Source organism: Pseudophryne corroboree, chromosome 2 (assembly GCF_028390025.1).
Source record: "Pseudophryne corroboree isolate aPseCor3 chromosome 2, aPseCor3.hap2, whole genome shotgun sequence".
NCBI classification, from domain to species: Eukaryota; Metazoa; Chordata; class Amphibia; order Anura; family Myobatrachidae; genus Pseudophryne; species Pseudophryne corroboree.
Window position 1 is genome coordinate 448,590,089 of NC_086445.1, and position 14,408 is coordinate 448,604,496.

A 14,408-nucleotide genomic window follows, 5' to 3' on the forward strand; every position below is an offset into this window, starting at 1 on the left:
GATGGAAATAAAATTATTTTTTTTTACATGTTATAAGAATGTCTAATCTGTAATTTGATGCCTTTTGGAGATTTTTCCATCTTTCCTTGGCTTCTTTTTGCACATTAAAATGATTTTTTGCCTGGGGTGCCCAAACTTTCAATCCCCACAGTATATGTTGTTACAGCCATTGTAATGTCATTAAGTTAACTGTTGCATAAAAGGTCACCACCGGGCCCAAAGCGTGGCGAGCGCATCGAGCCCGCAAGGGGACACATGGCGCTCGCTGCCTTTATTCCCGCGTCGGTCTGCTGACCGCCGGCATATCATACGGATTCCTTTGCCATTACCCCAGGTAGATTATATCTGATGAAATTAGTGTGTGCGCTTTGGAGCAAGTGGGAATTATAGTGGCATGAGGAAGGTTAGAAGAGTATTTGGGTGTACTGTATGTCGAGATGAATGTGGTACGAGAGTCATATTTTTTTTCTTTTTAGTACCGAGTAACAAGTAATGATTGGCCTTTCTGATGGTTAGATATCATGTCATGCGGTCCTTAAATTGTACCAAATTACTCATCACTGATCTAAAATGTTTATGATCAACAGAAGTATAGAAATACAACACAAATACAGTGGAGGATCTTATTTAATGAGACCCAAAATACTATACTGATTTTTCCATTAATAAAATACAAAACATACAATGAATCCATGTAGCCTGGATATTTAATTTGTATATCAAATGATTAGGCTCCACATGTCTTTCCTTATGACATGTTAGTGTTTAAACAGTTAGACAATTTTTAAGTTCTATTACACTTTATATTTTGATAGGAGATGAGAAACAATGTGCAAAAGGTGGTGTAACAAAGAAGGTAATCCAATCAAGGTAATGATGCATAATTATAATTTCCATTTATCAGCTGGAAGTTATGTTGGTGAAACCTAATTGAATATACATATGGAGTTCTCTTAATGACATGGGCATACCAAATGAGGAAAAGTGCTACAAAAATGTAATTATAGGTGTTGGTTATACAGCTTATATTTTAAGGCCACAATTGAATTGGCTTTCCTCAAAACTGAACCCTGTTTTACAAAATAGTTCCTCATCTGTTTTACCCACAAATTTAGGGAACATAAGACATCACTTTACAGTTGGTGGACATTATTCTAAGACAATGTCAATGAGCGGAAGCCTGAAAATCTCTTGAGAAAGAAGAGAGACTCCCTCTCTAGGCAAGTGTGGATGTAACGCATTGATCTTCTGACCAGACTATCAAGTCAGATTGACGTTTTAATTTCCTAAACTTGTACACATTTATCACGTATGACTTAAAAAGACAGACTCCTGTTAGTATCTAGCAAAGCCTATACAAGTACAATCAAATTGTTTATACTGGAATATATTGTAATATGGTCCTTTAAGTCCATGACGAAGTGCAAAAGTCTGTAGCTCAGTTTGGCAGTCAGAAAGCGCTGCCTTCCTTCACAAAGCAGGGTATAAGCAGCTAAGTGTACTAAGAGACTCCGCCCAGCGTCAACACATCAAAGCATATGTTGCACACTCGTACAGGTTTATTTAAGTCGAACTTTATAATGGGAATCTCCCTGGTTGAGCACTTATGACACAGAAGTCGTCCGCAATGTCGACTGCAGGAAAAGAGGAAACAAAATATAAATACAGTATGACATGTCAGGCATATGCACGCATTGATACAAACAAGACTTGTATTCAGCACATTAAGCAGCGCTACTGCAGTCAGAGTTTATGCTACCTTTGTCAGAGAGTTATATGTCTTACCAGTGATGTTTCCGTGTTGTAACTCCAAACTTAGCAGCACACTCATAGCAATTTGAACCATCACACCATGGAGGCTCCTGCGATAACATATCTGAAAAAGTAAGAATATTCACAGTCTAGGATTTCCAATGGAATACCTATTCTATCCTGAATTCTAGGGTGAGACAAGAACAGTCTGAATATACTGTAAGGCAGAAAGACTTCGACAGAGAGGTAACAAAGGCACTATACAAAAAGCATGTGGCTGCAACTGACGTGTAAAAATTCCTTTTCCAAAAAAGAAACAAATTCTGTTGCTCAACATCTGTGATTACGCAACATTAACATAAAAAAGAATAAAAAACAGTATCTTAATATCAGAAATGCATGCAATGATTTAAGCAGAAGCTTTTTGACTTTAATGTACTGCTTCCTCCTCATCTAGGGCGTTTGAGTAAATACAGATAATTTGCATCACTTGCCTAGAAGTCTAAAGAGGAGTTGCTTTGTAGCAACTTGATAGTTAAATATGTTGATCCCTTGGTTGTTGTTTACTCCAAGTCTGGCACCGGCTTTCACAATGGCTCTGCACAGGTTAGCGTTCCCTTTCATATAGGCCAAGAGAAGTACTGTAAAGACATGTTATAAAGCTCTAGTGAGTTATACACATCTAAAAACAATCAGATCATTTAAACAATCTCAAAATTATCATCATCATCATCATCTAAAACATGCCAAAATGAGATGTGAAAGCTGGTGGATGATAAGAAATGGAAAGCTTAACATATTATAGGTGATTTCAGACACTTTCTTTTAAATGATATAATAAAATGTTTATTTGCAGTCACAACTGTGCAGAAGCTGAATCATCAATAAAAGAATCTACAAATGCAGTCAGTGTGAGTGCAGTTTTGACATAACGAGCAAAGACAAAAAAAAACACACAAACAAGACAGAGGATGGGATGGGGATTATATATATCCATATCTATTCTTTGATACCATAGAGGTATCGGGCGGAAAGTGAGGGGCTTTCCAGTAAAGCTTTTGCCGCATTAATAAGATATTTGAGCAAAGATTTCTTTTATCTGGAAATGGGTAGGTCTGAATGACTGTCACCCAGAACTCTCGAATCTTTGGAGAATCCCACCATATATGGAAGGGGTACCTTGGTACCTCCGCAATGCCAACATGAGTTAGGGAGGCCTGGAAACATTTTGCAAAGAGCACTCAGGCACTGATCCCATCTTGTAAGTAATTTAAAATGGAACTCCACAACTAAGATGCTCTTAATTGTTGGGTATATAGGAAGAATATTATATACAGAGCACCAGTTCCCTCTGTCAGACAGTGGTAACAGAGGGAAGAGAACAAAAACGTACTTTAGCCAGCAGTTTATAAATGTCAAAGAGATAGTGTTAAGGCACCACAGTAGCGGTGCAGAGATTCTAAGGGGGCTGAGGGCCCAGGGGAGTGAGGTCTCTCTCAGCTGTTTTTTTAAGAAATATCTGACTTGTAAATAACGCCAAAGCTCTTCAACTGTCCATTGCACCTGAAGGGTTAGGAAAGGAGAAACTGTATTATTCACCACCCGCTGACCAATACGGACCAAGCTCGATTGTGTGCCAATGTGGGAATGAGTAAGGGTGTAGGCAAGGAAAGAAATCAGGATTGTAGGAGGCAAGTGGTGTAGTCAAGGAAGATATGTGCATAAGGGTCCTGTATTTTTTTCAACAGGACTGCGTAGGAGAGATAGGGGTAGATACATTAAAGGGCGATATGGATACGGGGAGAAGCAGTATCAGCCCGTTATGTGCGCTGATAACACTTCTCCCCCATGTATGAATGAGAAGATGTGTGGCCTGTCATTATCGGCACTGCTATCTACACGATAGCCCGCCAATGTGTTTGTTCTTACATTGCCCCATCACTGGAACTGACCATTCAGACAACTGCAGCTATCAATTTTGAAAGCTGCAGTGGTCATTGCCCATACAAGACAGCAGAGAGAGCTCTGTCCCTGGCTGCATGTGAGATCTAGCGAGGCTTGCAGTGAGCAGGTAGAGAGTAGAGACATAGCGCATCAGTACTAAGCGGATGTGCTGTGTGCGGTCTGGCGGAGATTGCCGGGGAAGACCACCCTGTTTTTAATTATGCTTATGAATTATCACAGTAAGTTATTTTGTTCTCAGTTAAAACAAACTTCTTGCTGCTCTGTTGAAATATAAATTCATACATCCATTCCAGAGATCCAAGTCTCCCATATCTTTAGGACAGTGTCTGAAAATAATTGTGATATAGTGAAAAAGCTGAAACTGCAGTGACATAACTAGTAGGGTGCATCAAATGCCCCGACATTCGGAATGCTTGCTGTCCCTATTCTTAATGTTCCTTTTTAGCATAGAAACAACTGAGCAAATTTTTTTTGATGTACGATTTGACTTAGGTGGTCCACCTCCACACCCAAAAATTGCCTGTATCTTGGTACTAAAGCACGTGTATTGTATTATACAAAACAACTAACTTTAGCAAAACGAAGCCAACTTTTGTATGTGTGCCATGAATGCGTGTCTTACATTGATTTAAGAACATGGGCCTATCGTGGCTGTTCCCATCCAAATCACAAATCATTAATCAAATCATTATTTCTTTTTCAGATTTGTCACATCAGAAATAGATTCATGGTTTATGTTTAACATTCTTCAACTAAACAGTGATTTTCTTACGAAAAACATTGGTGAATGGAAAGAATCTGATGCTTATCAGAATTCACAAACCAATATTCAAGCATTGAATGTTGTCAATGATTGTGCTCAACGTGGTGTCAAGCTTAGTTCAGACTGCTTATCATCGGCTAAGAAGGAAGAGCACTATTCAAAATGTACTCCAAGTAGTTGAAGATGATCACAAAGAGAGACCAAACTTACGTAAGGCCAGCAATAAGAGAGTTTCAACTTTGTAATAAGCCAACTGTAACATGTTGTTCACTGTTCCGTCACTAATTCTGCTTATATCTCTGTTTAGTTGTTAACAATGAATAAATCACTTTATCATTAACTTACTAAATTGTTTTAAGTTCTTGTATCAGAGAAGTTAAAACAAGTGTTATTGCATTTAAAATAAATAGAAATCTTTAATCTTCAGGGGCATGGTGGGCCACATAAATATCATCTCAGATTCTTCAAAATTTGTATGCAATATATCCTTACCAATTCTAAAAAATGTAGCATGGGGACAAATAATTTTTCTTACTTTTAAAAATTCATGGGGCGTTTGATGCACCCTAATAACTAGCCATTCCCTTGTGTATAAGGCTGTTTCAGTGCAAGCATACTCAGCCTTTGCTCAATATCGATCATCTCTATCACATTTGTGGAAAAAATCTGATCCTGCCCAGACATGCACTCCGCTTCTATTCTATATTAATATTCCATGTATTTTCTATGTATAATGAGCAGAACACAAACGGGTACAATGTGCCGGTCACTGTAGAATGTATCCTGAGTACCATGTGCTAGCACTGCTGAATATGCTGCCAATTGGTAAATAAAATTATTTCACTCTGCAGGCTATAATCTTCTAGTCACAGGGGCTGTATTCTATAAGGACTGCTGGGTATGATAAGCTTTCATTGCTAGTTATGCTGATTTCCTGGGCAGTACTGTGTTACTATGTGTGTAAGAAAAATGCAGGTAGAGACGGCCACGGTTTTCTGCAGTCATATTACAGCTGCTAATAGAATGCATCCCTAAAGCTTAAATACTTAACCTCTCACTTGGCACAATGATTTTGCATTCTTAAGACACATTGCTAATGCCAGTTTGTACACAGCTGCAAACAGCAACTGAGTCCCCATGAGTAAATCTTTGAGAGGAATATTGACAGAATCTGCTGATCCATAAAGGGGAGATCCGGAAAGCTGATGAGAAGCAACTTGCACTGAAACAGCAAGAACAGTAAAAGAAAGGGACAGTGGTTGGACATACAGGGGTACCTCAAAGATTTACGCTTTGCTTCAGCCCGGTACACTTAATAACGTGGTATGCAAAACAAACAGTAATGTAAAAATAAGAATTTACTTACCGATAATTCTATTTCTCGTAGTCCGTAGTGGATGCTGGGAACTCCGTAAGGACCATGGGGAATAGCGGCTCCGCAGGAGACAGGGCACATCTAAAGAAAGCTTTAGGATCACCTGGTGTGCACTGGCTCCTCCCCCTATGACCCTCCTTCAAGCCTCAGTTAGGATACTGTGCCCGGACGAGCGTACACAATAAGGAAGGATTTTGAATCCCGGGTAAGACTCATACCAGCCACACCAATCACACTGTACAACTTGTGATCTGAACCCAGTTAACAGCATGATAATAGCGAAGCCTCTATAAAAGATGGCTCACTACAACAATAACCCGAATTTTTTGGTAACAATAATTATGTACCAGTATTGCAGACAATCCGCACTTGGGATGGGCGCCCAGCATCCACTACGGACTACGAGAAATAGAATTATCGGTAAGTAAATTCTTATTTTCTCTGACGTCCTAGTGGATGCTGGGAACTCCGTAAGGACCATGGGGATTATACCAAAGCTCCCAAACGGGCGGGAGAGTGCGGATGACTCTGCAGCACCGAATGAGAGAACTCCAGGTCCTCCTCAGCCAGGGTATCAAATTTGTAGAATTTTACAAATGTATTTGCTCCTGACCAAGTAACTGCTCGGCAAAGTTGTAAAGCCGAGACCCCTCGGGCAGCTGCCCAAGATGAGCCCACCTTCCTTGTGGAGTGGGCATTTTAAGATTTTTGGCTGTGGCAGGCCTGCCACAGAATGTGCAAGCTGAATTGTACTACAAATCCAACGAGCAATCGTCTGCTTAGAAGCAGGAGCACCCAGTTTGTTGAGTGCATACAGGATAAACAGCGAGTCAGATTTTCTGACTCCAGCCGTCCTGGAAACATATATTTTCAGGGCCCTGACCACGTCAAGCAACTTGGAATCCTCCAAGTCCTTAGATAGCCGCAGGTACCACAATAGGTTGCTTCATGTGAAATGCAGAAACCACCTTAGGTAGAAATTGAGGACAAGTCCTCAATTCTGCCCTGTCAGAATGAAATATTAAATAAGGGCTTTTATATGATAAAGCCGCCAATTCTGACACACGCCTGGCTGAAGCCAGGGCTAACAGCATCGTCACCTTCCATGTGAGATATTTTAAGTCCACAGTGGTGAGTGGTTCAAACCAATGTGACTTTAGGAAACTCAACACAACATTGAGATCCCAAGGTGCCACTGGAGGCACAAAAGGAGGCTGTATATGCAGTACCCCTTTTACAAATGTCTGAACTTCAGGCACTGAAGCCAGTTCCTTTTGGAAGAAAATCGACAGGGCCGAAATTTGAACCTTAATGGACCCTAATTTTAGGCCCATAGACAGTCCTGTTTGCAGGAAATGGAGGAAACGACCCAGTTGAAATTCCTCTGTAGGGGCCTTCTTGGCCTCCCACCACGCAACATATTTTCGCCAAATGCGGTGATAATGTTTTGCGGTTACGTCCTTCCTGGCCTTGACCAGGGTAGGGATGACTTCATCTGGAATGCCTTTTTCCTTCAGGATCCGGCGTTCAACCGCCAAGCCGTCAAACGCAGCCGCGGTAAGTCTTGGAACAGACAAGGCCCCTGCTGGAGCAGGTCCTTTCTTAGAGGTAGAGGGCACGGTTCGTCCGTGAGCATCTCTTGAAGTTCCGGATACCAAGTCCTTCTTGGCCAATCCGGAACCACGAGTATAGTTCTTACTCCTCTCCTTCTTATGATTCTCAGTACTTTTGGTATGAGAGGCAGAGGAGGGAACACATACACTGACTGGTACAACCACGGTGTTACCAGAGCGTCCACCGCTATTGCCTGAGGGTCCCCTGACCTGGCGCAATATCTGTCTAGTTTTTTGTTTAGACGGGACGCCATTATGTCCACCTTTGGTTTTTCCCAACGGTTTACAATCAGGTGGAAGACTTCTGGGTGAAGTCCCCACTCTCCCGGGTGAAGGTCGTGTCTGCTGAGGAAGTCTGCTTCCCAGTTGTCCACTCACGGAATGAACACTGCTGACAGTGCTATCACATGATTTTCCGCCCAGCGAAGAATCCTTGCAGCTTCTGCCATTGCCCCCCTGCTTCCCGTGCCGCCCTGTCTGTTTACGTGGGCGACTGACGTGATGTTGTCCGATTGGATCAATACCGCCTGACCCTGAAGCAGGGGTTTCGCTTGACTTAGGGCATTGTAAATGGCCCTTAGTTCCAGAATGTTTATATGAAGAGATGTCTCCAGGCTTGACCATAAGCCCTGGAAATTCCTTCCCTGTGTGACTGCTCCCCAGCCTCGCAGGCTGGCATCCGTGGCCACCAGGACCCAGTCCCGAATGCCGAATCTGCGGCCCTCTAGAAGATGAGCACTCTGCAACCACCACAGGAGGGATACCCTTGTCCCCGGTGACAGGGTTATCCGCTGAAGCATCTGAAGATGCGACCCGGACCATTTGTCCAGTAGGTTCCACTGGAAAGTCTTGCGTGGAATCTGCCGAATGGGATTGCTTCGTAGGAAGCCACCATTTTTACCCAGAACCCTTGTGCATTGATGCACTGAGACTTGGTTCGGTTTTAGGAGGTTCCTGACTAGCTCGGATAACTCCCTGGCTTTCTCCTCCGGGAGAAACACCTTCTTTCTGGACTGAGTCCAGGATCATCCCTAGGAACAGAAGACAAGTCGTCGGAACCAGCTGCGATTTTGGAATATTGAGAATCCAATCGTGCTGCCGCAACACTACCTGATATAGTGCTACACCGATCTCCAACTGTTCCCTGGATCTTACCCTTATCAGGGAATCGTCCAAGTAACGGATAACTAAAATTCCCTTCCTTCGAAGGAATATCATCATTACGGTCATTACTTCAGTAAAGACCCGGGGTGCCGTGGACCATCCCTACGGCAGCGTCCGAACTGATAGTGACAGTTCTGTACCATAACCTGAAATACCCTTGGTGTGACATGAAGGTAAGCATCCTTGATGTCCCGAGACATCATGTAGTCCCCTTCTTCCAGGTTTGCAATCACTGCTCTGAGTGACTCAATTTTGAATTTGAACCTCTGTATGCAAGTGTTCAAAGATTTTAGATTTTAAAATCGGTCTCACCGAGCCGTCTGGCTTCGGTACCACAATAGTGTGGAATAATACCCCGTTCCCTGTTGCAGGAGGGGTACCTTGATTATCACCTGCTGGGAATACAGCTTGTGAATGGTTTCCAAAACTGCCTCCCTGTCAGCGGGAGACGTCGGTAAAACAGACCTTTGGAAACGGCGAGGGGGATACGTCTCGAATTCCAATTTGTACCCCCTGAAATATTACCTGAAGGATCCAGGGGTCTACTTGCGAGTGAGCCCACTGCGCACTGAAATTCATTGAGAACGGGACCCCACCGTGCCTGAACTTGTAAAGCCCTAGCGTCATACTGAGGGCTTGGCAGAGGCGGAAAAGAGTTTCTGTTCCTTGGAACTGGCTGATCTCTGCAGCCATTTTCCTCTCCCTCTGTCACGAGCAGAAAAGAGGAACCCTTTTGTCCGCTTGCCAACCAGGCCTGCGCCTGATAATACGGCGTCTTATTTTGAGAGGCGACCTGGGGTACATCCCCTCTTTTAAGGCAATACTTCCAAATGCCGTTTGGAATCCGCATCACCTGACCACTTTACTGGTATAATTGGACAACGCACTTATACTTGATGCCAGTCGGCAAATATTCCGCTGTGCATCATGCATATATAGAAATGCATCTTTTAATTGCTCTATAGGCAATAACATACTGTCCTTATCTAGGATATCATATTTCCAGTCAGGGAATCCGACCACGCCAACCCAGCACTGCACATCCAGGCTGAGGCGATTGCTGGTCGCAGTATAACACCAGTATGTGTGTAAATACATTTTAGGATACCCTCCTGCTTTCTATCAGCAGGATCCTTAAGGGCGGCCATCTCAAGAGAGGGTAGAGCCCTTGTTCTTACAAGCGTGTGAGCGCCTTATCCCCCCTAGGGGGTGTTTCCCAACGCACCCTAACCTCTGGCAGGAAAAGGTATACTGCCAATAACTTTTTAGAAATTATGAATTGTTATCGGGGGGAAACCCACGCATTTTATTTCTCAGATTCAGGAAAACTACAGGAAGTTTTTCCTCACCAACATAATACCCCTTTTTTTTTTTTTTGGTGGTATTCATATTATCAGAAAAGTGTAAACTTTTTTCATTGCCTCAATCATGCAATGTGTGGCCCTATTTGGAAATCACGGTTGTCTCTTCACCGTCGACACAGGAGTCAGTATCCGTGTCGGCGTCTGTATCTGAGGTAACGGGCGCTTTAGAGCCCCTATATGAGACGTCTGGACATGCACAAGCTGAGTAGCCGGCTGTCTCATGTCAACCACTGTCTTTTATACAAAGCTGACACTGTCACGCAATTTCCACAGTACATCCACTCAGGTGTCGACCCCCCAGGGGGTGACAACACTATTACAGACACTCTACTCCGTCTCCTCATCATTTTTCTCCTCATACATGTCGACACAAACGTACCGACACACAGCACACACACAGGGAATGCTCTGATAGAGGACAGGACCCCACTAGCCCTTTGGGGAGACAGAGGGAGAGTTTGCCAGCACACACCAGAGCGCTATATATATACAGGGATAACCTTATATAAGTGTTTTTCCCTTTATAGCTGCTGTATTGTTTATACTGCGCCTAATTTGTGCCCCCCTCTCTTTTTTAACCCCTTTCTGTAGTGTAGTGACTGCAGGGGAGAGCCAGGGAGCTTCCCTCCAACTGAGCTGTGAGGGAAAATGGCGCCAGTGTGCTGAGGAGATAGGCTCCGCCCCTTTCTCGGCGTCCTTATCATCCGTTTTCTTGTATGTTTTGGCAGGGGTTAAATGCATCCATATAGCCCAGGAGTTATATGTGATGCATTTATTTTAGCCATAAAAGGTTTTCTAACGATTTATTGCGTCTCAGGGCGCTGCCCCCCCAGCGCCCTGCACCCTCAGTGACCGGAGTGTGAAGTGTGCTGAGAGCAATGGCGCACAGCTGCGGTGCTGTGCGCCTACCTTTATCTGAAGACAGGAAAGTCTTCTGCCGCCGATTTTTCCGGACCTCTTCGCTCTTCTGGCTCTGTAAGGGGGCCGGCGGCGCGGCTCCGGTGACCCATCCAGGCTGAACCTGTGATCGTCCCTCTGGAGCTAATGTCCAGTAGCCTAAGAAGCCCAATCCACTCTGCACGCAGGTGAGTTCGCTTCTTCTCCCCTTAGTCCCTCGATGCAGTGAGCCTGTTGCCAGCAGGTCTCACTGAAAATAATAAACCTAAACTAAAACTTTCACAAAGAGCTCAGGAGAGCCCCTAGTGTGCACCCTTCTCGTCGGGCACAGAAATCTAACTGAGGCTTGGAGGAGGGTCATAGGGGGAGGAGCCAGTGCACACCAGGTGATCCTAAAGCTTTCTTTAGATGTGCCCTGTCTCCTGCGGAGCCGCTATTCCCCATGGTCCTTACGGAGTTCCCAGCATCCACTAGGACGTCAGAGAAATAATTTATATATAAATATTATATTCTCCTGCACCCCATTTTGGTGTTGTCACAGACCTTAGGCACCACAGGTTAAGTGCCGTGGATTAAACCCTATTGTTTATATATTGTATATTATATATACAAAAGAACCGGCACTCCACAGAATTAGAGGTACTTTCCCATGTGCCCTCCTTAGGATGAAAAATCGATAAATGCAGCAGAACACAGTGAGGAAGAACTCAAAGGAACCTGTAGGCAAATTATACACTCGCCACAAGGCCTCATCATAATGATCCAACATTTCAGTCATACTTATTAATGGCTTTACTCAAAGACAAAATGACAATAAATGAACTCACCTTAAATAGACAAGTAATCACCACATATACACATACATCATACTAATCCCATGTTTCAGTCTTACTAACCACTTGCCTGGCACTGTTCCAAATGATGTGACCAAAGCCAGGTGTACGTTACCTGGCCAGGTCGCATCACATGTGACGCACTGCCCCTTGGTGACCCCATATTGTAGATAAGGGAGATCTGTTCTGCACAAGTCCAGAACGGATCTTCCCTGGAGTGATGCGGCAGGGACTGATCACACCTCAATGGCGAATCTCTCGGCTCGGCACTTGAATGGAGCTATGGCACGGATGTCATTCCCCAGAGACAGCACAGCCGCATCACCACACACAAGCATGATCGTGTAACTGGCCATGCCCCCAATGTTTCTACTCTCTGCACTAACAAAAGATAGATAGATAAACCAAAACAACTAGAGTAAAAAAAATAAAATAAAATAAAAAATGATATGTAATAATAATAACCAAACAAACATTAGCAGCAACAGCCAGGGTAATAAAAATAATAGTGTCTTTGAAACACTAAATAGGTAGAACAAACATAGCTCTCTTATGATTACAGCATGCATAAATCTAGAGAATATATACAATAATACCCAAGCTGATAGAGACAGACAGACAGACACAAACGGCTATCAGGATCCCAGTGTTCTGGAGGCCGAGGTCGGAATCAGACAGCCAGTGAAATACCACCCCCCAGAATCTCGGGGTCCACGCCACCAAAAGAGTGGAAATATAACCTGTGGCGAGCGAAGCAAGCCACCGAGCATGAGCGGACTAGCTGCCGGGATTCTGACAGACAGCATGTCGCTGTTGGTATACTGACAGCCGGCATCCCATCTGTCGGTAAAACATACAGATTCAATACACATAAAATCATAGAGGCTCTGCACTCACTATATTAACTTACAATAACAAAGAGTGGCGTTTTAGTTCATGTATTGATCAATGCATTTAAGCCTGCAGCCCCCGACAAGTGACCCCACTTTACTGCAGGTCCTACTCTATTGCTCAAAATAATTATCATAAAAATAGCTATCACATTAGAGTTAAACTAATAAGTCAGCCTCAGGCAGGTGAAACAAAATCCAGCAGAAAACGGGGCTGTTTCTAGTGAAAACATGGAAATTCAGTTTTAGAAACCCATTTCTATCACTTGGAAGACTAGTGGGCATATTCTATTAGCCGGGGTGGTTTATCCCGTGGCTAATTATCAGGTATTACTGTGTGTTGCAGAGAAAAGTTTTTCCATTAGATAGACTTTTCCCTAATCGCGTTTTACGGATTCTGTGTAAACTGGGTTTCCCTGTCCAGTTGTTTTCTTGTGGACTTTTCCTCGTAGCTCCTTAAGTTGTGAGGAAAAGTACACTCTCAGGATGAATCCCTGATAATTGAATTGCACTGCCTCCTGTGATTAACCACAGGGTTTAATTGAATATGACTATTTACCAGCCTAATCTTGTAGATGCACAATCAACAGATATAAAAATGTCAATGCATCTTTTGAGTGAAAATAGGATTTTAATTACCTACTGGTAAATCCTTTTCTTGTAGTCCGTAGAGGATACTGGGGTTCCATTTAGTACCATGGGGTATAGACAGGTCCACTAGGAGCCATGGGCACTTTAAGAATTTGATAGTGTGGGCTGGCTCCTCCCTCTATTCCCCTCCTACCAGACTCAGTCTGGGAAACTGTGCCCAAGGAGACGGACATAATTTGAGAGAAGGATAGATAAAGATAGTGGTGAGATTCCGAAACAGCACACACAAAAACAGAAGAAAGCTATGCTAACCCAACTTTAAACAGGAACAGCAACAGCTGAACCAACAATACTTAACCAAGTAACAGTGCAGGAAACACGAAGCACTGGGCGGGCGCCCAGTATCCTCTACGGACTACGAGAAAAGGATTTACTGGTAGGTAATTAAAATCCTATTTTCTCTTACGTCCTAGAGGATACTGGGTTTCCATTTAGTACCAAGGGGATGTACCACAGCTCCCAAACCGGGTGCTGAGGTTCCTGCAGAACTGATTGACCAAACTGAAGGTCCTCAGAGACCAAAGTATCGAACTTGTAGAGCTTAGCAAACGTGTTCGAACCTGACCAAGTAGCTGTTCGGCAGAGCTGTAAAGCCGAGATACCCCGGGCAGCGGCCCAGGAAGAACCCACCGACCTAGTGGAGTGGGCCTGTACAGATTTTGGTACCGTTAAACCTGCCGTGGAATAAGCATGCTTGATAGTGAGCCTGAACCAGCGTGCAATTGTCTGCTTTGAAGCAGGACACTCAATTTTATTGGGATCATATAGAACAAACAGCGACTCGTACGTAGACCTTCAAGCCTCACAACATCCAAAAGACTTTGAAGTAGCAGACATGTCGGTTATAACCGGAACCACAATAGGTTGGTTGATGTGAAACGCAGACACCACTTTCTGAAGAAATTGCTGACGAGTTCAGAGTTCAGCTCTGCACTCATGGAAAATTAAATAGGGGCTCGAGTAAGACAAAGCCCCCACCTCCGATACACGTCTTGCCGAAGCCAAGGCCAACCGTGTGACTGTCTTCCATGTAAGATAATTTACGTCCACCTCCTGTAATGGTTCAAACGAGTCCGATTGGAGTAACTGCAGCACCAAATTGAAGTCCCAAGGTGCCGTAGGAGGCACAAAGGGAGGTTGG

At 43.7% G+C, this 14,408-nt stretch overlaps 1 protein-coding gene across 2 annotated transcripts in view; it reads right to left on the bottom strand.

The window, feature by feature from the left end:
• Nucleotides 1–689: 689 nt before the first annotated feature.
• The window catches only part of ANKFY1 (ankyrin repeat and FYVE domain containing 1), a 249,891-nt gene continuing 236,172 nt past the window's right edge, over nucleotides 690–14,408 (bottom strand). For both annotated transcript variants that reach the window (XM_063953705.1, XM_063953704.1), the window contains exons 23-25: nucleotides 2,247–2,393; nucleotides 1,786–1,876; nucleotides 690–1,634 (exon numbers count right to left, since the gene is read on the bottom strand). In XM_063953705.1, the coding sequence (XP_063809775.1) occupies nucleotides 1,502–1,634; nucleotides 1,786–1,876; nucleotides 2,247–2,393 (371 nt within the window). In that variant the 3' untranslated portion in view covers nucleotides 690–1,501. The remainder of the gene's footprint in view (nucleotides 1,635–1,785; nucleotides 1,877–2,246; nucleotides 2,394–14,408) is intronic.